We start from the raw sequence: 25,242 nt of genomic DNA on the forward strand, positions 1-25,242 counted from the left end.
GTGGCTATTATTTAGGTGCAGAAGGCCTTAGAGTTGAATTTGATCGACAGTGTTCCACGGAGCGTCGCCATGACCCGTTAACCATAATGGATGGTGCCAACAGGATTGTGTCTGTAAGATCAGGTATTAACAATTGGATTTTAACGGCCCGTTTTCAGTGCATGTCACAAGTGATGAGTTGTCTTAATATTTAAATTGGCAATATGAAATTTGATTGCATTTACAAAACTGCTTTTCTTTTCCTGTTAATTGAAACAGTTGAAGTGCTTAAAAATGCTATGAAGGGTATATTTGTCCAGCTTCAAAAATTTCATGTGAAAGAAATGCAATGTTATTGGGAATTCAAGGTGATGCAACTTCTGAAGCAACTTGATGCATTATTTTGTACTTGATGCATTATTTAGTACTTTGGAGGAAAGATTGCTGAATATTTAGCCCAGGAATTACATTCTGAAAGAAAGACACATGACCTATTCAGATTTTGTACAACAAATGAAAAATATTGTATTTAATGAAATCTGTCTCATTGATTATGACTTCCTGTTGATGAGTTTCTGGCATATTCAGAATCAAACTATCTTTTAAAAGGCAGGTTCAGAAGAAGAGGTTTCATTCTGGGTACTACTACCTTCAGAATCAAAGTCAAAATTGGGTTTAATATCAGTGGCGTAGACTATATCATGAAATGTATTGTTTAACGCCGGCAGTACATTGCAATACATAACAAAGAAATTGAGTTTCTATCTCTAGCCCTCAATCCTGTAACACTTTTGCATCTACGATTTAGTCCTTTGTTCCTTACAGCCTCGGTCCTCACATTGTTGCTTTACTGTTATTGCATATGATTTAAGTTGACTTTAGTCCATGCTGTAGATTTTTTTATAATGCTATCTAGCATCCATTTTAATAGTCCTCTTGAAACATGCATCATCAGCAAATTCTTTAAACTTTTTCATTAGTTTGTCTTTTCATTTGATCACTGGTCTGCAAAGCACCATAGAGTATATTTCACACACAAATGCACCATCGGTTACTTTTCCTTTAATTTTTCACGTTTTAACAATTTTGGTTGATTTATGGAGCAATAATGCTAAGATTGGACAGCAGACAGTCGTCTTTATTTTTAATTTTTTTTATTGAGCTGCAGCATGTTATAGGCCTTTCTGGCCTTTCGAGCCATGACAACCAGCAATCCCCCAATTGAATCTGAGCCTAATCATAGGGCAATTTGCAGTGACTAATTAACTGACCAACTAGTAAATCTTTGGGCTGTGGGAAGAAACAGGAGCACCTGGAGAAAACCAACACAGTCACAGGGAGAACATACAAACTCCTTACAGGCAGCAGTGGGAATTGAACCTGAATTGCCTGTACTATAAAGTGTTGTGCTAACCACTACACTACTGTGCCACTGGTGCAATCACAATATATACTGCAAGAATGAAGGAATTTGATGATGGTAAAATTTGAGTCAAATAATGCAAAACCACAATATTTTCCATGTTCCTTAAGAACACAGTAGGATGTCATTTGGCTCATTGAACTCACGCTGGCTCAGAGTAATCCCATTTTTGCATTAGTTTCCTTTAATCTATTCTGACCATTAACCTATCAAACCCACCTACCACTAATCTTGAGGATGGGGGAGGAAAATTGATCACCCAGAGGAAACCCATGTAGCCACAAGGGAGAATATGCAGACACCACCAGAGGTCAGGATTAAACTTTGAGGCAACAGCTCCACCAGCAGCATCATAGTGTCTGGTCATTCATATTTGCAGTAATTGGAGTTAATAGGAGCTGCCATTATTTCAGTGTGGCTTCTGCTTTAATTAGAATATGATCTAGGCTATCACAGTCCACAAAAACTTCCTGCTTTGATAGTTGTATGTCGACTTAAATTTTATGGGCATTTTATAAACATAAGGGAGAAAAAAATAAGTCTGCAATTAAAGAGTCGAAATATTTGAAGGAATAATATCCAACTTAAGAAGTTAATTACTTGTTGTTACTTTGGTCCACATAAAGTGATGTTATCATTGGCTCCACCACTTTTTGTGCAGATTTGTATCTCGCAAGTCAGTGAATCATACGTCACCCACAAAATTACCGAATATTGTGGTGCAAAGGTTTATTGGTCCAATTATGGTTTAGTTGTGCAATGATTTGTGGCTGTCACAGGTCGAGAATGGTCAGACTGGTCCAGTGAACTGAGAATTCCTGGAGATGAGCTAAAGTGGAAGTTCACCAGTGATGGTTCTGTGAATGGCTGGGGCTGGCGATTTACAGTGTATCCCATAATGCCGGCTGCAGGTAACTCACAGACTTTTGTTATTAAGTACACAGATAGGCAAGCACCATGGCAACAGGGCTTAGTATTTTGTTTCCATGACATTAGAGCACTTATAAAGCAATTGAAAGCTGTGATGCGTTTTGAAGGGTCCAAACATTCAGTTATATTTCGGCATATGTTTTTGTTGGATCCACTCAAATGTTTTAATTTCTCCACAAAGTATTATTTTTTATAGAAATATGAAATGTCTGTTTTGCCAGCCATGTTTGAGTATCTTTACATGTCTTTTGCCAGCTACTGTGGGTTCTGTTTGTGACAAAGTTCAGTATTAAATGTCTTTCAATTGCTTTAATTTTGAAACTCCTGCCCAATCTTTCCGATAATTGCACTTGACCTCCATTTGTTTCCTCTGTCATGTACAGCCTTTTAGGCCATTCACAATCTGCTTTTATTATTGACTGTCATTCAAACACGAAGAAAGATCAAAGTAGTAGTTGGAGATAGTCCATGATCAGATTGTTGGTTTTATTTTCCTTTTAACCCTTCATTTGTATCCTGTTTCAAAATTAATGGGTGCTCATTCTAAATTTAGAAGTGGGAGGTTCTGTCCGATGAACCACAGAAAGTAGCCTTTTGCTTCGTCAACACAAGGTTCTTCCGCTGCTGGAAATCCAGAGTACACACCCAAAATGCTGGAGGAACTCACCAGGTCAGGCAGCATCTGTGGAGAAGAATAAAGAGTTGATATTTCAGGCTGAAACCTTTCATCAGTATTCATGCGAAACCGGGCCTGAAAAGTCAACTGCTTATTCCTTCCTCCCCACAGATGCTGCCAGACCTGCCGAGTTTCTCCGGCATTTTGCATGTATTGCTCCTGTTTTATCATTTCCTGAACTTTGTGGTACAAATTTTATAATATTGACTGCGGGTTGAATCCCTTTAGTGCAGCACCCTTAGGAAGTGAACCAGGAATTTCCCCCGATCACCTTCCTCTGTGTAGGAGAACTGTCCTTTAAGTATAGTGGAACAGTTGTGGGAAATGGCAGCTGGAAACTGTCTGTAACCTGAAATTTCTTTAAGTTGGAAATGCTGCCAACTGAGATTGCTGAGACTGGTGGGTTAATTAGCTACATGCTTGTACAGATTTTAGTTCATTTTTGATCACAGTTAGATCTTAAAATTAATTAATACTGATCTGTACTATAGATTCAGACATGCCAGATGACCACAAAGTAACAGACTGGAGAGTTACTGAATCATGTCTTACCCATTTTATATCTGTATTGGTTAATTCCGGTAAATTTCCATTGTTCACATCTAATCATCTAATTGATATTTTAATATTTAAATTAGGTCCTAAAGATCTTCTGTCGGACCGTTGTATTTTGTCATGCCCCTCAATGGATTTAGTTACTTGCCTGTTGGATTTCCGATTAAGCTTTGCTTCAAACAGAAGTATTGTACCACGTTTAGCTGCCTCTTTGGCAGCGTGCGCTCAGCTAAGTGCTCTTGGTAAGTATTAAAAAGTGCAGTACCTAAAAGAAAATATACAAGCTGAAATGGTAGAAATACTTGGGTATCTGGGCAATATTTTCATGGAAAGGAATGGTTAGGACCAAAAATGTTGCATGAGATCAAAGTTATACTTGTAAGGTCTAGAGATGTGAAGGTGATACTAGGAAGGAACAAAGTAGTAGGTTTGTGATAGGGTGAGGTTTGGAGAGATTAAACGATAAAAGGATGAGTGTGTAAGGTAACAAAACCCCCAAAGTATTAAAAGTACAGAATAATGGTCAAGCTCAAGATTAATTGTCACTCACGTATACACATGAATGCAGTCAAATGAAATGGCATTCCTCTGGGGCCAAGGTGTGAAATTACTCAAATTATTTTGAAGGGGAGGCAGAAGTCTTGGTGAAAATGTGGTTCATTTGAAACTGCTCAACTCATTTTGAATGTAGAAAGTTGTCATCTATTCAGATGGAAGATAAGGTGCAATTTATTTACCTGGCATTAAACTTTGTTGAAGCAGAGGAGGAACTCAGTGGTAGAACTTAGAGAATGAGTGAGATGGAGAAATTAAAATGACAGGTGACTTGGGCTTCAAGGTCACATTTGAGGCTTTGCATAACAACTTGAAATGTTGTGTAAATCTGTCGTCCAGTCTGTGTTTAGTCTTCCCACTGTGGAATGCAGCCGTATTTTGAGCAATGAATACAGTACCTAAAACTGAAATCTGTACAAAGAACTCATTGTCCTCATTATCAGGTGGAAAATGTGGGATCCTGGTTAGCAAACAGAAATTGCTGGAAGAACTCAGCAGGTCAGGCAGAATCTATAGAAAGGAGTAAACAGTTGATGTTTTAGGCTGAGACCTTTCATTGGGACTGGAAATGAAGGGGGGAGAAGCCAAAATGAGAAGGTGGAGGGACGGGAAGGAGGTACAAACTGTCAAGTGCGATGGGGTGAAAGAGGAGGTGCTGAATCTGAAGATGCTCAAGGAGAGCTGTGAACGTAAGTGGAGTGATGAACTAGGGCATCCTAGAGAAAGTGTTTTATGGGAATGCTGAAAGAAAAGGCAGTGATGTGTCTATTGGTGGGATTCCGTTGGGGGTGTCGGACATTGTGAAGTTGGTAGAGTAGAGAGTAAGGATGTGAAGAATCCTATTGAGGTCTGACTGGCGCAGTTGTGGTAGAAGCATTGAAGTGCCTTTAGTACAGAAACTGCTCACTGCAGGCATTATTAAGACCAATGTACTAACTTATCTTCTTGCTTCATTATGAAAGCTGCTAGTCACAGGATGTGGGCCTTGCAGAGACTGCGCAAACTTTTAACGACAGAGTTTGGTCAGACTATAAATATCAATCGACTTCTTGGTGACAGTGATGGAGAATCAAGATCTCTGGTATGGTGACAACCCAGTTAAGAATATTAGATCTTAATTGTTTTATTTGTTTGTTTTTTATTTTTAAAAAGTGAAGTACCTAGCATAATAAACTCACTATTGTCCTTTTTTTTTTAAAAGAGCTTTACAGGGACTGCTTTAGCTGCATTGGTCAAAGGTCTTCCTGAAGCTTTGCAACGTCAGTATGAATATGAAGATCCCATTGTTAGAGGGGGAAAACAGCTCCTTCACAGCCCCTTCTTTAAGGTAATTATTTTTGGTTCTGTTCATGTAATTGAACAACTAGGAGTCTGAATTTATGATGCCATATCCACACCTGATGTACCGATTTTTAAAGAACTTTTTTTTTGTTTTTCAGGTTTTGGTTGCTCTGGCATGTGATTTGGAGCTCGACACTTTGCCTTGCTGTGCTGAAACGCACAAGTGGGCCTGGTTTAGAAGATACTGCACAGCTTTGAGAGTTGCTGTAGCTCTGGATAAACGGACACCTTTGCCACGACAGTTTCCTGATGAGGTAATAAATATTATAAAATCTAGATAAAGTAGGCTGTCTTCTAGTTCATCCATTTGGAATGGCTCTTAGGAAAATTTACATACAAGATGTATTGGTATGTCTTGCTCGCAGTAGGATAATTTCTTTGTTGTGGATTATGTGGGGTTGGCATGTAAGATTGTAAAGATGAAACTTGTTTTATAAGGTTCCAGGAAACCACCTAATAAATGTGAATAACAATTAACAAATTGAATTGAGTTCAATGATGTGTAGATAACTGCTTCTGTTAAGAACTGATTGGTAAATTTTCAGGATTATAGATGAAAGAATTACTTTGTGCCCACTGATACTAGTTATTACACGTAGACAATGAAACACCAATGCAAAAGGAAAAGGAGTAATTATTTGGCATTACTAAAACAATTTGGAAGGAACGCTGGAAATCTTGAATGAATATGCTGAAGTGCTGATGATTTGGAAGTGCTGTGTTTATTATCAAGTCTAAAATGCTGTAATATGTTGAAATGAAACATAAAGTGCCTTAAACTTGCATCGAACCTTTGAGCAGTGAAGGAACTCAGTGACAAAGAAGATAAATGTAGGGGTGAGATGGTGGAGTTGAGATGGTGGAGTTAAGATGACAGATGATTCGAAGTTCAGGGTTAAATAGTCTAACTTTAAATTAGTCAAACCAATTTTTTGCAGTAAATGAGAATTGTGCAATTTTAAGTGGCTTCAAGCATTATACATTTTTATATTTGTGTTCTGGTATAGGTGGCAAAAAAAATCCGTGAACTAATGACTGATAATGAAAGCATGAACGTCCTTCATGAAAGCCACGATGTATTTAGAAGAGAGCAAGATGAACAGCTCGTCCAGTGGATAAACAGGTGTGGAGTCTATAGGCTCAATATTTGATTGAATGAAATAAAGGATATTCTTTGACAATTTCACAAAAATTGAACCATTTTCTAATTATTGATTTACTGCTCATAATGACTAATTTACTGTTGGTGTTTTACCTCCTCCAGTATAATGTCAACATGTGGCTTAGGTGTTTAATCTGCTTTCTACCACGTTTTCTCAATGAGAGATACATCAATGCTAAGTTTATCTCTGTTCAACAGGCGGTCTGATGATTGGACCCTTTCTGCTGGTGGGAGTGGTACTATTTATGGTTGGGGTCACAACCACAGAGGTCAGCTGGGAGGAATTGAAGGTGCAAAGGTTAAGATTCCAACACCATGTGAGGCATTGGCAACCTTGAGACCTGTGCAGCTGATTGGTGGAGAGCAAACACTGTTTGCAGTAACAGCAGATGGAAAAGTGAGTCCTTGAACTCCATGTATGTTATCTGATTTTGAAGACTGCTATTGATTTTTCTTTGAAATGTGTAGAGAAAACGGTCAAAAATATTCAGTACAAATACATTTCCCAAATATCATCTTGACTAGCAGTTTACAAAAAAAAAATCACTTTTTAAACCACTTTGCAAAGTCATCAATTGCTAACTAATCTGGAATGAAAAGGTATGTGAGCACGAAGGCAGTAAAATACATTTTATGACTTGTTTTTCTTTGTCATATTAGTTGTATGCTACTGGATATGGAGCTGGAGGAAGGCTGGGCATTGGAGGGACAGAGTCAGTGTCTAGCCCCACTTTGTTGGAATCCATTCAGCATGTTTTTGTGAAGAAGGTGGCAGTGAATTCAGGGGGCAAGCACTGCCTTGCTTTGTCATCTGAAGGAGAAGTCTATTCTTGGGGTGAGGCAGAAGATGGCAAGCTCGGTCATGGCAATAGAAGGTAAGGAAGTATTTCTCTATTGCTGGTCGAAAAGGTGAGCAGCAACTTTACCTCCAACTGCAACAGCACCCTTAGATTGTTGAGGCCGATCTTAGCTTAGAGGAGCAACACCCCATATTCCAGCTGGGTACCCTCTAACCTGATGGCATGAACACTGATTTCTCTTAACCTCTGATAATTTCTCTACCCCCCTCACCTCCCCCCCCTTTCCTTTTCCATTCCCAATTTTGGCTCCCCTTTTACCTCCCTCTGTGCCCGTCCTCCTTCCCTTTCTCACAATGTCCACTGTAATTTCCTATCAGATTGCTTCTTCAGCCCTTTACGTTTTCCAAGTATCACTTTCCATCTTCTCACTTCATTCCCGCCCCCATCCATTGACCTTCCCTTTCATCTGGCTTCACCTTTTACCTGCCAGCTTTTACTCCTTCCCCTCTCCCCACTTACTTATTCTGACTTCTGCCCCCTTCCTTTCCTTCCCCTCTCCCCACTTACTTATTCTGACTTCTGCCCCCTTCCTTTCCAGTCCTGATGAAGGGTCTTAATATGAAACGTCGACTGTTTATTCCCTTCCATAGATGCTGCCTGACCTGCTAAGCTCCCCCAGCATCTTGTGTTTTTGCTGCAGACGCTTTTTCTTATCCATTCTAATTACACATTGGGTGATTGAAAAATGGCAGTATCATCGACTATCCAACTATTTGGAAATCCCGATGGTTTGGTATCTACTTACGGAATCCTGTTTCTTCCTGTGCACTGACGCCATGGTTTCTGTGTTTCCTTCTGGATTCATTGGAAAATATTATTTTCCCGTTGTATAACATCTTTAGGCAAAAATGTGACTTATCTGCTTGTCTGGGCTCTATGCCCCTCCCCCACTGTGAGTAGTTCCACTAGTTCTGGGCCTCATGCCACAGAAATAATGAAATAGCACTGGTGGGGTGCAGAACAGGCTTATGAAAATGTTGTTAGAGCTGGAGAATTATAGTTATGAGGAGAGACTTGCTGGATTGGACATGGAACTGGCTCCCCGAAAGAGTGTGAGATGCAGAAGCCCCCAAAGTATCTGGATGAGTACTTGAAATGCTGTGACCTTTTGAGGTTTTGGACCGGGATAGTGGAACAGCTTAAATATCAGGGTTTGGTCACTCCAGGCCAAATATAAATACTTAAGTACATTGTTAATTTTGCTGCCTTAATGAGATAATTAAGGGTGAAACTGGGTATAATTCTCTTATGATGGACTATTTATATTTTAATTAATATTTTCTCTGCACTGCAAGCCATTTGCTGCACAAATTCTGGACGACCAGTTGAAATTTGGATGGTCTTCATGATGAGTGCTGTTTGTGAGTGGTTTAACAAGAAAGGTTCAGTGATATGAGCTGGTCCACATTGGTGATACCTTGTTTCCATCCAGCTTCTCTGACTAATGTAAGACTCGCTTTGCCCAGTGGCATGATCTCAGGGGTGGCTCCCCCTCCCCGACCAAGCCTTCGCATTCTTGTTTGGGTGGGGTAACATCAGTACCCCGAAATAACATTCAGTCCACAATGTGCGGTTAAACGATTAAGATTTTATATTTAAGTATGGGGTTAGTAGAGAAACAAAAGAAGAGGAAAACAAATAAAAGGCGCCAATAATCTCATAAACATGTCCAGTGCACAAATGTTGGAGCTCACGGATTTTCTTTCGCTGATCCTTCTTCGCTCATCGTCGACCCCTGGGCTCCCACCCCAAGCCCAGGCCCAGTGGGTCCGGCAACCATCTCCCCAAGCCACCTCTTCTCTCTTCATGCCTCCTCCCCAAAGCCCGTGCAACCAACAGCTTTCACACAGACAGAAAGAATAACGTCTATCCCAACTGGTTAACAAATGGATACAAGTCCCGTTATCACTAATTATAATCCAAACATACTGCTATAGAGAACCACTGTCTCAGCAGTTAACAGTACAGAGAAGCCATTTTATTCACCTTATCAGTAACATAAAAGAAGAAACCCTTACACTAATGTTGGGGGATGTCTTGCTGAGGGATGTCTTAAGCTTTCACATCTTTGGCTTTTGTGGCTAGGTGCAAAACTGTATTTTAAATGTTCTGATGACTTGAATTCTGTGGCGAGGATATTTATTTTATTTTATTTTGTCTTTTTCAGTCCTTGTGACCGCCCTCGTGTTATTGAATCACTGCGTGGTATAGAAGTGATCGATGTTGCTGCTGGAGGAGCACATAGTGCCTGTGTTACTGCTGCGGGAGAGCTTTACACTTGGGGCAAGGGTAGATATGGGAGACTAGGACATGGGGACAGTGAAGATCAGTTAAAGCCAAAGCTGGTGAGTACTACTGATGAATAATTGAAACCTAAAGTTAATGACAGAAGGAAACTCTTGTTATAGGAGCATGCAATATTAGAAGTACTGTCTTTCAGATGTCAGAACATAGAACAGTGCGGGCTCTTCGACACACATTGTTGTGCTGTCCTTTTAACCTACTGAGATCGACCTAACCCTTCCCTCCTGCAGAGCCCAACATTTTTCTGTGAATAGAACATTGACCAACCATTTTTGAATTTGTAGAATTAATGCTCATGCAGAATTTAACAAAACATTCTCAGAAATTAAAGTAAAATTTTATATTCTGCATTGTTTCTGTTCAGTAATTTAATTGCAGACTCACATATGACCTGTATTCAATGTAGGATTATTGATGGGAGCTTCAGTTCCCCCCTTTGGGGATTCTTATGTTTTAAATACATTTGACATTTGCAGGAAATGTAGGACCTCTTCCACAGGCAATGATGATATAAGAGTCTCTGAAAGGATCTTTTCATTCAAGTGACTCACCCTGCTGTTTGTTCACCATCTACAAGTAATGTGGTAGAAGATGCATGAAATAATTAAGAAATCTGGTCGTAATGAAGGGTACGGGGGAGAAGGCAGCAGACTGGGTATCAGAGGAAAACTAGATCAGCCATGATAAAATGGCAGAGCAGACTCCATGGGCCAGATGCCCTAATCCTGCTCCTATTTCTTATGGTCTTGTGGTAATCCGTATTGTGGTTAGCTAATTTGGTATGTGTGATTGATAAATGGCAACTGAGGTTTTGATTGGTTGGTGCTCCTTGTTCAGTTTAGCAGAACTTTAAAAAAACTCCCTTTTTTGAATCAGGAACGTGCCCTTTTGAGCTGTAGAAGTCAATGTATGTTTTAAACTGTAGTACAGGAAGTCCAGTGGAATCATAGGGTACTACAGCACAGAAAGAGGTCCTTCGGCCTAGCTGTGGAAGGAGTTAACAAGAACGTAGTGATGGTGTGGGGCAGCATTCACGCTCTTCTTTGCCACATAAAGCAAAGTCCAATAGACAATGTTGCCCACCTAGAGCTAAGTTTCAGGATATCTACTCCGGATATTGCAGTGAAATTAATGGCCGATAGGAGAGGTTCCAGTTGCTGTAGACCAAGTAGAAATCAATGGTATAAGTAGGTCAGAGAAAGCTTTTGCTTTGTTGGTATGAGGAGTTGGGCACAAAATTAAGAAGCAGAACCTTGAATCTGTGAGGAAAGATGGAACTGTGCCGCTGGAAAGTCGACACTTAAACAATACTGGGTCCAGTATTCCAGCATAGATAAGGAAACAGTGAGGACTTCAAACTAAATAGTAAGGGCAAAGAATCAAAATTCTGAAGATGTTTTAAATGAGTGTTCAGACAAAGGTAGAGAGGGAAGTATTAATATGCGTAGGAAACAATAAACTGACTGTAAAAGGAAGGAGTAAATTTTGTCCATCCAGATGTTTTCTGGCAAAGGTGTACTTGGTAAGTGGGAGGCCTTCAAAAGTGAAATTTTGAGAATACAGAGTTTGTATTTAGTGTCACTATAAAAGGTAAAGTTAACAGGTGTAGGGAACCTTGGTTTTCAAGAGATATTGAGGCCTTGGTTTAAAAAAAGAGGCGCATAGCAGGTAGGAACAAATGTGGTGCTTTTGGAGTGTAAGATTTGTGACAAATATGATTATATGATAGATATGTACAGTATCTGAAATACATCTTATGGAAATGTTTGTTTGATGATGAAATTCAATAAAAAAATAAGTTACAAAAAAAAAAGAAATGCAGGAGAACACTGGAAAGAAATCGGGAGGGCTAAAAGAAGGCATGAGGCTATTCCTAGCAGATGGGTGAAGGAGAATCCATATGTAAAGAGCAAAGGAATTGCCAGGGACAAAATTGGTCCTCTGCAAGATCAGGATGGTAATCCATGCATGGAGCCAAAAGAGATGAAAGAGATCCTAAATGATTTTTTTGCATCTGTGTTCACTCAGGGATTTTGATCAATTTACCTGAAAACTTTAATTTGTGAATCACATGCTCTTTTTTTTCCCCACTGTAGAGCCCCCCCCAAAAAAACAGGGAAAATTGTAAAGAATGGGAAACTAAAAATTCAAAAACTGACATGTCAGCCATTCAGAAGTACTCATCCCCCTTTGCTCAGTATTTGAATCACCTCTTGCAGCTATTACAGCTAGTAGTCTTTTGGGATAAGTCTCTGTTAGCTTTGCATGACGTGATGGAGCAAAATTTGTCTATTCCCCCTTGCAAAATGACTCAAGCTGCAGTAGGTTAGTTGGGAGCAGCAGTGGACAACAATCTTGAGGTCTTGTCAGAGATGTTTGATTGGGTTAAGGTCAGATCTCTTAATTGGCCCCACAAGAATATCAATTTTCTTCATTTGGAGCTTTAGCAGTGTGCTTTGGGTCATCCTGCTGAAAGACAAACTTCCTCCCCAGTTTAAGTTTACTGGCATGTGCTAGCAGATTCTTACCCAGAATCTCTCTGTTTTTAGCAGCATTCATTGTAGCCTCAATCCTGATGGGATTTCCCGACCCTGCTGAAAAGCATCACCATAGCACGTTGATACCTCCGCCATTTGTTTCGGTGTCACCCAGCAAATGTGCAGTATTAGCTATGTGTTGAGACCAAAAAGTTCCACTTTAATCTTATCCAACCACAAGACCTTTTTCCACATCTTTATAGTATCTGCTAAGTGACACTTTGCAAAGTCTTAATGGTCAAGGATATGCCTTTTATTTTAGTGGTATGTGTGGCGTAAATCTAATACCACGTCTGCAGAATCTCTTGTGATCACTCATGTTTTGTTGTATCCTTCTCTCTAATTTGATTGTCATCTTTATAAATTTGAATATGTTTATTTTTCAGGTGGAAGCACTACAGGGTTACAGGGTTGTAGATGTTGCATGTGGGAGCGGAGATGCTCAGACTCTTTGTCTGACAGATGATGACATTGTCTGGTCCTGGGGAGACGGAGATTATGGAAAACTTGGAAGGGGAGGCAGCGATGGCTGTAAAGTTCCAATGAAGGTATTGTGAGTTTTTAAATAGATGGTTTATTTGTACTGCAGATAAAATTTAAATCTGATATGTGTTTTGTGTTCGTCTTCCTTTCCACTTACTTAGTGTAGCAAACATGCATTCGTGTTGACATTTTATTTTGAGCCACCGATTTATTGCAAAACAGAGCTTTATGGGTAATGATTCTGCATCTAGAGAAGACAATGTATTTGGAGGGAGGGAAATAATTCAAAACATTCAGATGGTTTGAATTCACAGTAGAGATAACCAGAAAATGTTGCAAGGCTTCTTTATCTTAAGCGACAAAGAGCTGTCAGAATGAAGATGGTTGTCAGTTGATCAGCTGAGCAGCTACTGTATGTTATATTTATAATGGATTTGCACATGGTGGTGATAGAGAATCCTTTTGGAAACTTATATGAACATAGCTGTGTGAGTGTGCAGCAAATTCTCAAGCAAAGCAAATCTATACTGTCCCATATCATTCTTGCTGCTTTTAGCCAAAGAATTAATCCAACTTGTAATTTATCATGATTACAATTTATTCTGATTGATCTACCCTGGGCTTTAGATTCAACCTTCAATAGTTGTCTGGTAGACCACTCTTGTTTCCTTTGACTTTTGAGACTATTTATGTGACATATTAATACAATGTGGAGTTCTTTCTGCTAACATCCATCATTTTTCCCTATTAGATTGATTCTCTGACTGGACTTGGGGTGATTAAGGTGGAATGTGGATCACAGTTTTCTGTGGCCTTAACCAAGTCTGGATCTGTTTATACGTGGTAAGTATTCACCTTCTGTAGTCTGCTCTTCTCATCTTCAGCTGCATTCAATAATCCCTTAATGTCTTAAATATTTTTCGGTTTATGGTGGTACTGAGTTTTATTAAACTTTGTTTGATGTTAGATTTCTTTGATGTTTGCCCCTTTAAACTCAAAATACTAGTCATTTAATGGCAACTTGCACTTGCATAGCTCTTTTAATATGATGTTTTCGTCCATCGTCATCATCCCTGAGACTGGATGTGGTGTGCCCAAAGATGACTGGTCAGGACAATTCGGGCACAGAATGTCCTGGCACATGTTGGGCAGACATGTGTAGGCACTGCAGTTGTTGCGCTGGTGACTCTGGACTTGCGCAGCTCGCGCTTATGTTGTGCTTCAGCAATGCACCTTGCTTCGTAAGCTTGACAGCTCTTGTGGATGAGGCCGAGCCTGGTAGGGCAATTTTGTGCCAGCATTTCCCAGGTGGTCGTGTCTATGTCGAGCAACTTCAGGGAGGCCTTTAGTGTGTCTTTGTAACATTTCTTCTGCCCTCCATGCGAGCGTCTTCCAGCAGAGAGTTCCCCAAAAAGGAGCTGCTTGAGTATGCGCTCGTCCGGCATGTGGATGACATGACCTGCCCACCGGGTCTGTGCTCTCATCAGCAGTGTGTGGACTGATGGTAGACTTGCTCCACAGAGAACTTCAGTGTCTGGTACTTTGTCTTGCCACCTGATGCCTAATATTCTGCGAAGACAAGTCATGTGGAAATGGTTGAGCTGTCTTGCATGCCCTAAATACACAGTCCACGTTTCACAGGCATTCAGGAGGGTAGTGAGTACCATGGCTCTGTAGACCTTCAGTTTTGTTGCTGGACTGATTCCTCAGCGTTCCCATACAGTTGAGCGCAGTCTACCAAAAGCAGAACTTGCCTTTGCTATTCTGCAGTTAACTTCTGTATCAGTAGTCACTGCTCGGGAGAGGGTGCTGCCAAGGTAAGTAAACTGGTCAACTGCCTGTAGTTTCTGTCCTTTGATTGTGGTTTTCAGTTCTGGTTATGGTGCATGAGGGGCAGGCTGGTGCATGACTCCGGTCTTTTTGATGTTGTTGGTGAGTCCAAAGTTGCCACAAGCCATGGAGAATTTGTCCATATTGACTTGCATCTCTGGCTCCGAGCCAACATACAGGGCGCAGTCATCGGCAAAGAGGAAGTCTCTCAGAACAGTCTCCTTCACTTTGGTAATAGCTTGAAGTCTCCTCAGGTTGAAGAGCTTCCCATCCACTCTGTACTTGAGGGTGATTCCAGTGTCACTGTCCTGGAAGACATCATGGCAGAAAACAACATGCTGAACAGTGTGGGTGCGAGCACACAGCCCTGTTTGACACCATTGGTGACTGGGAACGCCTTAGAGTTTCTCCGCCGTCCAGCACTCTGACCATCATGCCACCGTGGAACTTGCGTACAATCTGAATAAATTATGCAACTTGCACTTGCATAGCTCTTTTAATATAGAAAAAGTGTGAAACTTCAAATAAACATTGATTCAAAAAAAATATATAGAGAATGAATTCATATTTAATATTCACTACCAAAATATGAAACAGCCATGATTAAACACACCTGTTAATGAGATAAAATGTTGGGATGAAAAGAGAATGCTCACTTGGACAATGTTTGGAGAAGTTGTGGCAGGTTTATTGATGGAGAGACCATCAATATATTCAAATATAGGGTCAGGAAGTACATAACAAATAGGAGCAGGAGTTGGCCATTTGGCCAGAAGGTCCAAGTTCAAGTTTAATTGTCACTCAGCCATACACATTATTACAGCCAAACGAAATAGTGTTCCTCTGGGGCTTGGGTACAAAACACAGGATCAACAGTTACACACAACACACAGCACATAAGCACATATAATCATGATAGCATAAAAACATAGTTACAGAAAAATACATAGCCCAAGTACCTGAATATCATGGCCTGTAGATTGGTGGTACGTGGATGTTGTCCTGGAGCCATGTTTCAGCAAGAACAGCCTGCAGCAGTTCCTCATATTAAATAGTGCATGGCAGGCAGCGCCAATAGAACAGGCCAGCCGCCAATCCAGCAGCACACAGTCAGCTCTGGCATCTCCTTCCTTGACGGTTGCAACAAGTGACCAGGAGGTATGAATGAGGGCCTGCTCTGCTCCTCGACCGAGGCCACGCAGCTCCCCTGTCGGACTTGCCAATGAACCAGTGATTCAGACTTGCAGTATTTTACACAATCGATGCCCATCGGGGTCTTGTAATCACAACGAAACCATCCAAACCTATCACCTGCACCATCCATTGGGTCACGGAATGCCTCCGCGCTCCACCACTTACAGTGCCCTCTTGCTTGGGTGGTTGAAGCAAGATACAGCACAGTGTTCAACAAGTTCAACTCCACTGCTATTCAGCTAGTCATAGTGGCGTAGACCTGTCGTACTTGATACTTTTGATCACCACCAGTGTCTTGCTATTGTGACAAGACATAAGATGATCCATTACGCCTTGGACCCAGAGAGGACGCTGGGTCCAAGCGCGCCGCCTTCTTACCAGAAGATTGAATGTGGACTAGGATGTAAGACAGAAAGCAAGCAGCAAGTTGTACACAAGCTGAAGCTGTAAAAAGAGGAAGGCAGGTGATGTGTCAAATAGAGTTGGACTTATCAAGTGAAGATGTGATGGAATCATGGATAAAGGTTTTTTCAGCAGAATTGCTGGAATGTGGAGAGCTACTCAGAGTTACAGAGGTGGAATAGACAAGCTTTGTGTTAGAGAATACATGGAATAGCTGAAAGAATTATTATTCCCAAAACAAAATGATGTCCCTTCTTTACCATGTTTTATGCAAAATTGCTTTGGGAATCGTATCAGAACCAAAGAGGATGAGAGGGGGAGAAAAAAGGTTAGGATTATATAAAGGGAATTCAAGGAATTGGAAGGGAACTTTAAAAACAATATTTTATAAACAGCAATGTCATATTTGATATTGTGCTACAAACCAGCCTGTGAGGATGCAACAGTTGGACCATAGAAAAAAATCATTAAAAAGTAGGTTAGGGGAAAAGTTGTAAATTTCTTGGGCACTTGGAGATCTCTGGTGAAAGGTGTATTGAGAAGATGTGGTACATTTGAATGGATCAAGAACCATGTTGAGGATTTAGACCAATACAAGAGGAAGAGGAAACACATGAGGGAAAGGTCAGCAATTTTGAAGGCTTTAGTTATACTGACAGTAAAATTGAAAACAGAACATTAAGATATAGGAAAGCATGACTTCAAAACTGTCAGAAAGTGTATAGAAAGCAGCAAGTGGCTTTAAATAGTCCATTCAGTTGCCTTGCATTCATTAGGGAAGTTTCTCCTCAAAGCTACAAACTGGATGTTAGAAATTGGCAATGAAAATAAAATACTTTTTTAAAAACACAGTTGTTTTGTTAAGGTCTTAACCAGGTGTATGTTATTTTTTTACAGGGGTAAAGGTGACTACCATAGGTTGGGGCATGGTTCCGATGACCATGTCAGGAGACCTCGGCAAGTCCAGGGTTTACAAGGGAAGAAAGTGATAGCAATTGCAACTGGATCTTTACACTGTGTGTGCTGCACCGAGGATGGTAAGGCTTGCAGTATTTGAAATATTTTAGCCAAGTGCTACCGGCCAGTGGTTTAGTGGGATCAGCAATGGACCTTAAGGCGAAAGGTCATGAGTTCAAACCTAGCCGGGTCCCAACCTGGGCAGCAGCAGTATCTGTGTGGAAGAAAGGCCTCGCAATCTACTTCCATATCTTGCCATGAAAACCCTATGGACAGCTACACTATCCATAGGGTGGCCTTGAGTTGATGACGATTTGACGGCGCTCAACAACACCACAACAAATAAGTGCTGCACCCATGAAAATTTTTTACACAAAATTGCAAAGCTGAGTGTGGGCTCAGCAGTGAAATTGTATGTTTTTTTTGTTTTCTTAGAAGGAGGATATTTAGCCCATCATCCTTACCAATTGTTAGGGTAATCCTGTGAGTTCTATTCCTCCACTTATTCACCAATAACCGAACCTTCCACATGTGCCCATTGGCTATCCTCAAATTCTCCTGCTAACTACCTACCATTGGAGCAATTTTCAGTTGCTAATTCATCTGCCAGCTCATCTTCAGAGTGTGGGAGGAAACTGGCCACTTGGTGAATTTCACATTGTCGTACAAGGGGCGTACAGACTCCATTTACAGTACCAGACATCAGGATTGAATTCGTATTGTTGGAAGACACACTATTAGATTTTCTTTGTATATTAATCCTCTCTTTGCTATTTCAGTAGATGCCAATCTGCAATATTGGTTAAAATCTTAAATGAACAAAGCAGAAAGCACTGGTATACAGTGATAAACATTTATGGGTTATCAGTATTTTTTTACATTGTGCTGAGCCTTCTGCCTTATTTCTTAGCTGTACCTGCACGTTGTAGTAATCAATCTTTATTTTGCCTCATTATGGATAGATCCTATTCAGAATTATTTTATCTCTTGGTGTAGTTAATTTGCAATAAGATGCAAATTTTAAATAAGTGCAGAATATTGATTAAGAATTCCATAAAGATGTCTGATTTTGAAAATGAAGGCAAATTAATCCGTTACATTTTTTCTGGAAATTAGTAATTGTAAAAATTTGGCTTGTAGAAGCGCATGATGGTGCTAAGCCAATATTCTCCCATGTATTGCGTAGTAACTTTTATATTACCCACTCCTACTCACCCATGTACCGAAGTTCATGCAATGCCATCTCATAGAACTGTTAAGAGTCTACTGATTAGCTGTGGATTTGCAGTTGCATGCAGGTCACTGTGTTAGCTGACACATCTTTTACAATAGTCCAATAATTCTGAAGTCACCATTTTATTCCATGTGCATATTGTTACTTGAATTGGTTTCATTCTTCAGCTGTTGGGCTGTATTTTGGGCTCACGCTTCTTCATTTGTAGTCCAGGCCTTGACTTGTTATTCTGTGAACTAATAATGTTATTGTACAATAGTTAGGAAATTGAAAGTTATTATATGGTCTTAGTTAAGCTGATCATCTACAGAGACGCAAGATGATAGAATATGATGCAACTAACAACCTGCTGGAAGAAGGGTTGGGTAGCATCTGTGAGAGGAAAGGAATTGCCAAAGTTTTAGGTCAAAACCCTGCATCACTTTTGATGCTGTGTTTTGACTTGAAACTTTGACAGATTCATTCCTCCCTCAGATGCTGCTCAACTGACTGATTTTTGATTTGTGTGTCATTTTATAAGTTTTGATAAAGATTTTTCCCCCAGTGAAAACTTTAATATTTAATTAGTGATGAAGAATGCATTTTTCAAAGCTATTGGTACCTCAGATATAATTTACATTAAATTATGAAGTTAGGTCAACAGTTATTTCTAACCTGATATTTGGTTTTACCCTACTATATTAATGACCTAAGTTCAGAAATTAATTGACTGTGAATCTCTTTGACACTTTTAACCTCTGAAGTTAATCCCTTTACCAAAGAAAACATTTTCATTCCTAAATCAACACACACAAAATGCTGGAGGAACTCAGCAGGCAAAGAACCCAGTTGCTTTGGATTTCCATCATCTACAGATTTTCTGGAGTTTTCAATCCTAAATGAGTAGATGAAATAGCAGTATTTTATTACTGTCTGTTTTAGCATTTCTGAGCCAAGTATTCCTGGTGCTATGGTACTTACTGATGAGTCTAAAACATCAACAATGGTCAATTAGCCAGGGACCCAGAGGATACCCTTCTCCTGTTGATTGGTGTCTGTTAAATAGTCCTTCTTTTAGGGAGAGAAACAAAAAAATTGAGATGGTTCAAAGTGCCTGTTTCTGTGCTGTAGTGCTCTATAACTGACTAAATAAAATATATAACTCAGATCCAACTACTGTGCCATGAACTAAGCTTTCTTTTTCGTTTCCAAACAAGGAGAAGTTTATACATGGGGTGACAATGACGAAGGGCAACTTGGAGATGGAACCACCAATGCCATCCAGCGGCCCCGCTTGGTCGCTGCACTGCAGGGTAAAAAGATAAATCGTGTGGCATGTGGGTCGGCCCACACCCTGGCATGGTCTACGAGCAAGCCTGCCAATGCAGGCAAGCTGCCATCACAGGTTAGTTATAGCATTATTAGTTAATTGAAAGCTTTCTTGTATAGTCATGTCACTTGTAAAGCTTGTCGGTGTGAATGAGTTGCTCTGTGAACTGAGAAGCTCCATGGCTGACATTCCTCATTCTTCATTATGAGTTGGCAGCCTCAGTCAGAGCTATCCAGACCAAGATGGGATTGTGATGGATGTGTTTAGCAAGGAAGGACAAATTAAAATACAGCTCTTTTCATCTGGCACACTTGGAGTTACTGGGCTAACAGATTTTCCAAACTAGGGGATATCATTATATCAATGCCCCATAGCTAATTTTTTCTTTGAATGTTACATAGTAGAACAATAAATTTTACAGTGAACCCCAAGTTAAAAGGGAGCCCATGTAAACTTAAAGGGAGCATGGGAAACAGAACCAAGTAAGGTTAAAGGAAACCTGGCCGGTAGAATCAGGCAGGTTTAAAGAGAAGGTGGGAATGGAGGTTCTTTAGCAGGAGGAGGAGACACAAAAGCCGAATGTATTAACCAGGGACCCAGCAAGCAGACATGAGTGCGATACCTCAAACATCATCTGATTTTCGTAATCAGTGGTATCTTTTAAAATACATCAATTTGGGCAGCTGCACCTGCCCATTTACCTCATTCCTTTCTGCCACTGGAGTTATCGGAATTTCAGATGGTGAGTCAGGTGCTGAACCATTTGGATTTCTGAATGATTGGAGAACAGATTATCGAAGTCTTACGTAACTGTTATTTTGTGCGCCTTTAGTGTCTCAATGGAAATGAGTTTTGCCAACAAGATCTTGGTCAGATGGGTGGTTTTAAATTGATAGCATCATCTGAGGATAGAAGTTTGCAGACCATTGTTTTATAGCTAATGACTAAATCTATTAATATTTTTTGTGTATTTAAGATTCCAATGGAATATAACTACCTCCAGGAAATTCCAATAATTGCATTGCGAAATAGACTGCTACTACTACATCATATCTCCGAGCTCTTCTGTCCTTGTATTCCGATGTTTGATTTGGAAGGCCGACTTGATGAAACTGGGCAAGGCCCATCAGTTGGGCTTGACACCTTGCGTGGGATATTGATATCACAGGGCAAGGTAGGCTACAGTGCTTAGAGAAATAATAAAGGAGGGAGGGGATCGTCGACTCAGGCCTAAGAGGCCAGTGTAAGGCATTTTCATGCCTTACAAAGCGCGGAACTAAGGACTGTGTGACGCGCCACTCCTCACACAGACATAGAGCAATGTGTGGTTAAATGCCTTGCTCAAGGACACAACACGCTGCCTCAGCTAAGCCTCAAACTGGTGACCTTCAGATCACTAGACGAACACCTTAACCACTTGGCCACGTGCCCACAAAATAATATAACTATACTGAAAATACTCAGCCGAATCTGTGAAAGGTGGGAGTTAATGTTTTAGCTCTAAGATCCCTCATCAGTAGAGAGAAAACAATTTAGTTTTAAGTTGCAGAGGATGGGAGTGGTTTGGAATTCTCTTAATTTCAGATAACTGACTTTCTGTCGGTATCAGAACGAGCTGTTTCTGCTGGAGGTCATCCAATTGTAATATTATTTATTTCCCTCTCTCCATTGTACAACCAGACATGTCCTACAGCCCTGCTATTACCCAACACACTATATTTATTTTTCTGTTTTCCCTCTTTTGAGATATCCCCATTGATCTATACAGCCCTCCCACCACCTTCTATGCAACTTAACACTAGCTTTATTGACAAACACTTTTCAACCTGCAATGTTAACTCCGTTTCTCTTTTCACAGACACTTCCTGACCCGCTGAGTATTTTCTGCTTCTGCTACTACTTTTCCAGTGGTTTTACTTAGAAACATATAGAAAACCTACAGCACAGTACAGGCCCTTCGGCCCACGATGCTGTGCCGAACATGTACTTACTTCAGAAATTACCTAGGGTTACCCATAGCCCTCTTATTTTTCTAGGCTCCATGTACCTACCCATGAGTCTCTTAAAAGATCCTATCGTATCCACCTCCACAACAGTTGCTGGCAGCCCATTCCACACACTCACCATCCCTGACATCTCCTCTAAACCTACTTCCAAGCACCATAAAACTGTGCCCTCTCATGTTAGCCATTTCAGCTCTGGGAAGAATCCTCTGGCTATCCACACGATCAATGCCTCTCATTATCTTACACACTTCTATCAGATCACCTCTCATCCTCCGTCACTCCAAGTTGAAAAGGGCAAGTTCACTCAAACTGTTCTCATAGGGCATGCTCCTCAAACCAGGCAACATCCTTGTAAATCTCCTCTGCGCCCTTTCTATTGTTTCCACATCCTTCCTGTAGTGAGGCGACCAGAACTGAGCACAGTACTCCAAGTGGGGTCTGACCAGGGTCCTATAAAGCTGTAACATTACCTCTCGGCCCTTGAACTCAGTCCCACGATTGATGAAGGCCAATACACTGTATGCCTTCTTAACAACACAGTCTCCAATCTTTCCCAGAGGATCAGCAATCTGCTCCCTCGCCTCCACAGTAGCCTGGGGTATATCTTATCGGGTCCTGGTGACTTATCCAACTTGATGCTTTCCAAAAGCTCCAGCGCATCCTCTTTCTTAATGTCTATATGCTCAAGCTTTTCAGTCTGCTGTAAGTCATCCCTACAATTGCTAAGTTCCTTTTCCGTAGTAAATACTGAAGCAAAGTATTCATTGAGTATCTCTGCTGTCTCCTCCGGTTTCATACACACTTTTCCACTGTCAGACTTGATTGGTCCTATTCTCTCATGTTTTATCGTTTTGCTCTTCACATACTTATAGAATGCCTTGGGATTTTTTTTAAATCCAGCTCACCAAGGCCTTCTCATGGCCCTTTCTGGCTCTCCTAATTTCATTCTTAAGTTCCTTCCTGCTAGCCTTATAATTTTCTAGATCTCCATCATTAACTAGTTTTTTGAACCTTTCGTAAGCTTTTCTTTTCTTCTTGACTAGATTTTCAACAACCTTTGTACACCACGGTTCCTTTCCCTGTCTCTTTGGAACGTACCTATGCAGAACGTCACGCAAATATCCCCTGAACATTTGCTACATTTCTGCTGTACATTTCCCTGAGAACATCTGTTCCCAATTTATGCTTCCAAGTTTCTGCCTGACAGCTTCATATTTCCCCTTACTCCAGTTAAATGCTTTCCTAACTTGTCTGTTCCTGGTAAAGAAGATGGAATTATAATCACTATCTCTAAAATGCTCTCCCACTGAGAACTGGCACCTGACCAGGTTCATTTCCCAATACCAGATCAAGTACATCCTCTCCTCTTGTAGGCTGTCTACATATTGTGTCAGGAAACTTTCCTGAACACACCTAATAAACTCCACCCCATCTAAACCTCTTGCTGTAGGAAGATACCAGTCAACATTGGAGAAATTAAAATCTCCCACCACGATGACCCTGTTATTATTACAGCTTTCCAGAATCTGTCTCCCTATCTGCTCCTTGATATCCCTGTTACTATTGGGTGGTTTATATTTAAAAAAAAAACACCCAGTAGAGTTTTTGACCCCTTCCTGTTCCTAACTTCCACCCACAGAGACTCAGTAGACAAGCCCCCCGTGACTTCCTCCTTTTCTGCAGCCATGACACTATCTCTGATCAACAGTGCCATGCCCCCACCTCTTTTGCCTCCCTCCCTGTCCTTTCTCAAACATCTAAAGCCTGGACTCTTAAGTAACCATTTCTGCCTTTGAGCCATCCAAGTCTCTGTTATGGCCACAACATCATAGCTCCAAGTACTGATCCACGCTCTAAGTTCGTCCGCTTTGTTCATGATGCTTCTTGCATTAAAATAGACACATCTCAAACCATCAGTCTGAGCACATCCCTTCTCTATCACCTGCCTATCCTCCCTCTCACACTGCCTACAAACTTTCTCTATTTGTGAGCCAACTGCCCCTTCCTCCGTCTCTTCAGTTCGGTTCCCACCCTCCAGCAATTCTAGTTTAAACTCTCCCCAATGGCCTTAGCAAACCTCCCTGCCAGGATATTGGTCCCCCTTGGATTCAAGTGCAACCCGTCCTTTTTGTACAGGTCACTCCTGCCCCAAAGGAGGTCCCAGTGATCCAGAAATCTGAATCCCTGCCCCCTGCTCCCTGCTCCAATCCCTCAGACACGCATTTATTCTCCACCTCACTCCATTCCTATACTCACTGTTGCGTGGCACAGGCAGTAATCCTGAGATTACTACCTTTTGAGGTCCTACTTCTCAACTTCCTTCTTCACTCCCTGTAGTCTGTTTTCAGCTGTCTTCTTTTAAATCCTTCCCACCAGTCTAACTCGCTGACATCCACGCGGTTGCGCAGTCATACCTTGATCAAACCAATTGGTTTTCTAACCAATTCCACATTTTATTGCAGGAAGCTGCTTTCCGTAAGGTAGTTCAGGCAACGATGGTACGGGACCGACAGCATGGGCCTGTAGTGGAGCTTAACAGAATCCAGGTACAATTTACAGCAAGCCAAAACCAGTTAAGGTGCTAAAATGACTATACATATTTTCATAATAAATGTACTTTGAAGTTTGATATTTATAAATGTGGAACGTATCAGGGCACATAATGTCGAGTAATGCTGAATGAACTGGACAATGCTATGCTGAGAGGCAGATAGTCAGTAGCAAGTTTTAAGAGGTAGGAGGCTATGGGAAACAGCTAGATTTGAGAACGATGAGCCTGGAGAGTTGTTTATTTGGAATTCAAGTGCGAGAGTGGAGAGTTAGTAGCAGAAGTGATAGTAAATCTATAAGTTAAAGGACCTGAGATGATGTGGTAAAAGGAGGCTGAAGCATAAATGGAAGCTTGATGGCTGCCTATTAGAGCATTTAAAAAAAAAGTCTTGTCAGAGGACATTTTTCCTCATTCAGTAGGGGATAGTAGTATTAAAACCGTGACTTGCATTTTGCAGAGAATTTCTGATAGTTATCATATAATAATTTATTCTATATACTTTAGTCACTGCAGATCCACTGGAAGTGTTCAGTGATTCAGTATTGGTTAGATTATCCTGTGTATGGGGTGTCAGGGAGGGGTAGCACCTCTGGTGGGGGAACATGTCACGTCCTTTTCAGGGCGGTTAGTCCACCTTTGGTCCCCACCTGGCACTCAGCTCTCACCTGTGGCTTCCCGTAGCTGTTTGCATGCGACAGCAGCCACACCCCTGGCAACGGCTTCGACAAGCTGGCTAAACCAGGTGAGGGTAGCCGACGGGTCTCAAACCCTCGGTGAGATAGGGAGTTGTCTATCCCAGCATGTGAAGACAGACTCTGGCGGATTGACGGTCAAGAAGGCGTCGTGGAACGTGTAGAGCAGGACAAGACACAGAAGATGTCCCGGTCATCCACTGCACCTAGTCCCATCTCCAGCCGTCTAGACTCTGTCTTGCCACTGGATCCAGATGGGAAT

General features: G+C 41.0%; 1 protein-coding gene across 8 annotated transcripts in view; it reads left to right on the forward strand.

Moving 5' to 3' along the window:
• The window catches only part of herc2 (HECT and RLD domain containing E3 ubiquitin protein ligase 2), a 231,142-nt gene that overhangs the window by 181,651 nt on the left and 24,249 nt on the right, over positions 1-25,242 (forward strand). For 7 of the 8 annotated variants that reach the window (XM_072262724.1, XM_072262725.1, XM_072262727.1 and 4 more), the window contains 16 exons: positions 16-123; positions 2,182-2,313; positions 3,647-3,805; positions 5,081-5,199; positions 5,320-5,445; positions 5,558-5,713; positions 6,467-6,582; positions 6,820-7,018; positions 7,282-7,496; positions 9,649-9,826; positions 12,709-12,870; positions 13,557-13,648; positions 17,129-17,268; positions 19,619-19,806; positions 20,708-20,905; positions 24,200-24,283. In XM_072262724.1, coding sequence (XP_072118825.1) covers positions 16-123; positions 2,182-2,313; positions 3,647-3,805; positions 5,081-5,199; positions 5,320-5,445; positions 5,558-5,713; positions 6,467-6,582; positions 6,820-7,018; positions 7,282-7,496; positions 9,649-9,826; positions 12,709-12,870; positions 13,557-13,648; positions 17,129-17,268; positions 19,619-19,806; positions 20,708-20,905; positions 24,200-24,283 — 2,372 coding nt within the window. The remainder of the gene's footprint in view (positions 1-15; positions 124-2,181; positions 2,314-3,646; positions 3,806-5,080; positions 5,200-5,319; positions 5,446-5,557; positions 5,714-6,466; positions 6,583-6,819; positions 7,019-7,281; positions 7,497-9,648; positions 9,827-12,708; positions 12,871-13,556; positions 13,649-17,128; positions 17,269-19,618; positions 19,807-20,707; positions 20,906-24,199; positions 24,284-25,242) is intronic. The other variant, XM_072262731.1, reaches the window with a different exon arrangement.

This window comes from Mobula birostris, chromosome 7, assembly GCF_030028105.1.
Source record: "Mobula birostris isolate sMobBir1 chromosome 7, sMobBir1.hap1, whole genome shotgun sequence".
NCBI classification, from domain to species: domain Eukaryota; kingdom Metazoa; phylum Chordata; class Chondrichthyes; order Myliobatiformes; family Myliobatidae; genus Mobula; species Mobula birostris.